Source organism: Macroventuria anomochaeta (genome assembly GCF_010093625.1).
Source record: "Macroventuria anomochaeta strain CBS 525.71 unplaced genomic scaffold BU25scaffold_69, whole genome shotgun sequence".
Lineage (NCBI taxonomy): Eukaryota > Fungi > Ascomycota > Dothideomycetes > Pleosporales > Didymellaceae > Macroventuria > Macroventuria anomochaeta.
In genome coordinates this window covers 1-1,016 of record NW_022985430.1, presented here as the reverse complement: position 1 = coordinate 1,016, position 1,016 = coordinate 1, and the positions used below count along the sequence as shown (strand labels likewise).

Here is a 1,016-nt window from a genome sequence, read left to right as displayed (position 1 = left end):
CTTTTTACGGCCTAATTAGGTTTAGCCCTGCCGTAGCCTTTTCTGTCATGTCCTGTACCTGTGCATAGTAATCTTCTAAGAAAGGACAGCTCTCTGTAGTCTAATTGCCTTGCAATGCCAACAAATTGAACATCTGCAATGTTAAGCAATCCTGCAGAGAGCACCTCTCTCCAAAGCGCCTTCGCGTTATCCTCGTGGACGGTCTATACTGGAAATCCTGCAAAGAACAAGTCGACAACCTATATCAAATATCCTGAGAACAAGGCAGGTAGGCAATGCATGTGGCAGCATCTTTCGTCCCTGTCTAGATTCCTTCTAGCTAACAATTGAGTAGCCCGCTAAGAAGGAGATCTCAAGCATCATCTCTCATGTACCGCAATATGGACATTTGTTGTGCAGCCCATGTTGCAGCGTTGTGCCGTACAAGACCCTCCATTACCACCTCCGTCACTACCACAAGATCCGCACGTCGTTCTGCACAGCCATCGTCTCTCAGTACAAAGGTCTTGCCGTGTCGCAGACCGATGCAGATGTCATACCTCTTCCAGGTGGATCCTCTCCGTTAGAGTTCCTGGTGTCACCCAGGCGAGGCTACTTCTGCCCATACTGCGACTACACGACTTATAGTTGGGATGTGCTCCTGCGTCACTTTCGAGAGACACAGTGCAGAAGAGAGCGCAAGGCCTGTGATGATCTGTCATGCTCTGTTCAAGGATGGGCGTTTTTTGGACGAAATGTTAGGAAGACCTGGCGCGTGAATGGTGATACTGCTATAGGTCAGCATGAGGCAAAGGCTAGGCCAGGCTGGCATCAGTCTGCTCTGGATGATCCTGCAACCGTCGCTCTGCTGCAGATGGAGGACAAGGAGGAAGCCAGGCTCCTATGAGAAGAGCATGAATTGATGTCCCCAAGTAACGAACTCGAGCACGACGAAAAGACTGACTGGCTACGCGGCTGTGGTTGGCCGCGTTGGTTTGCTGATAAACCACTCCATCTGATCATTGCAACTTCAAGAG

The 1,016-nt window shown here is 50.1% G+C and overlaps 1 protein-coding gene across 1 annotated transcript; it reads left to right on the top strand.

Annotated features, from left to right (window-relative positions):
* Positions 1 to 240: 240 nt before the first annotated feature.
* On the top strand, positions 241 to 1,016 carry BU25DRAFT_254149 (uncharacterized protein; the record flags this gene model as incomplete). The annotated part of the gene is made up of 2 exons (XM_033701643.1): positions 241 to 264; positions 335 to 1,016. Coding segments are annotated over 2 exons (576 nt in total), but the record flags the coding sequence as incomplete, so codon positions are not given.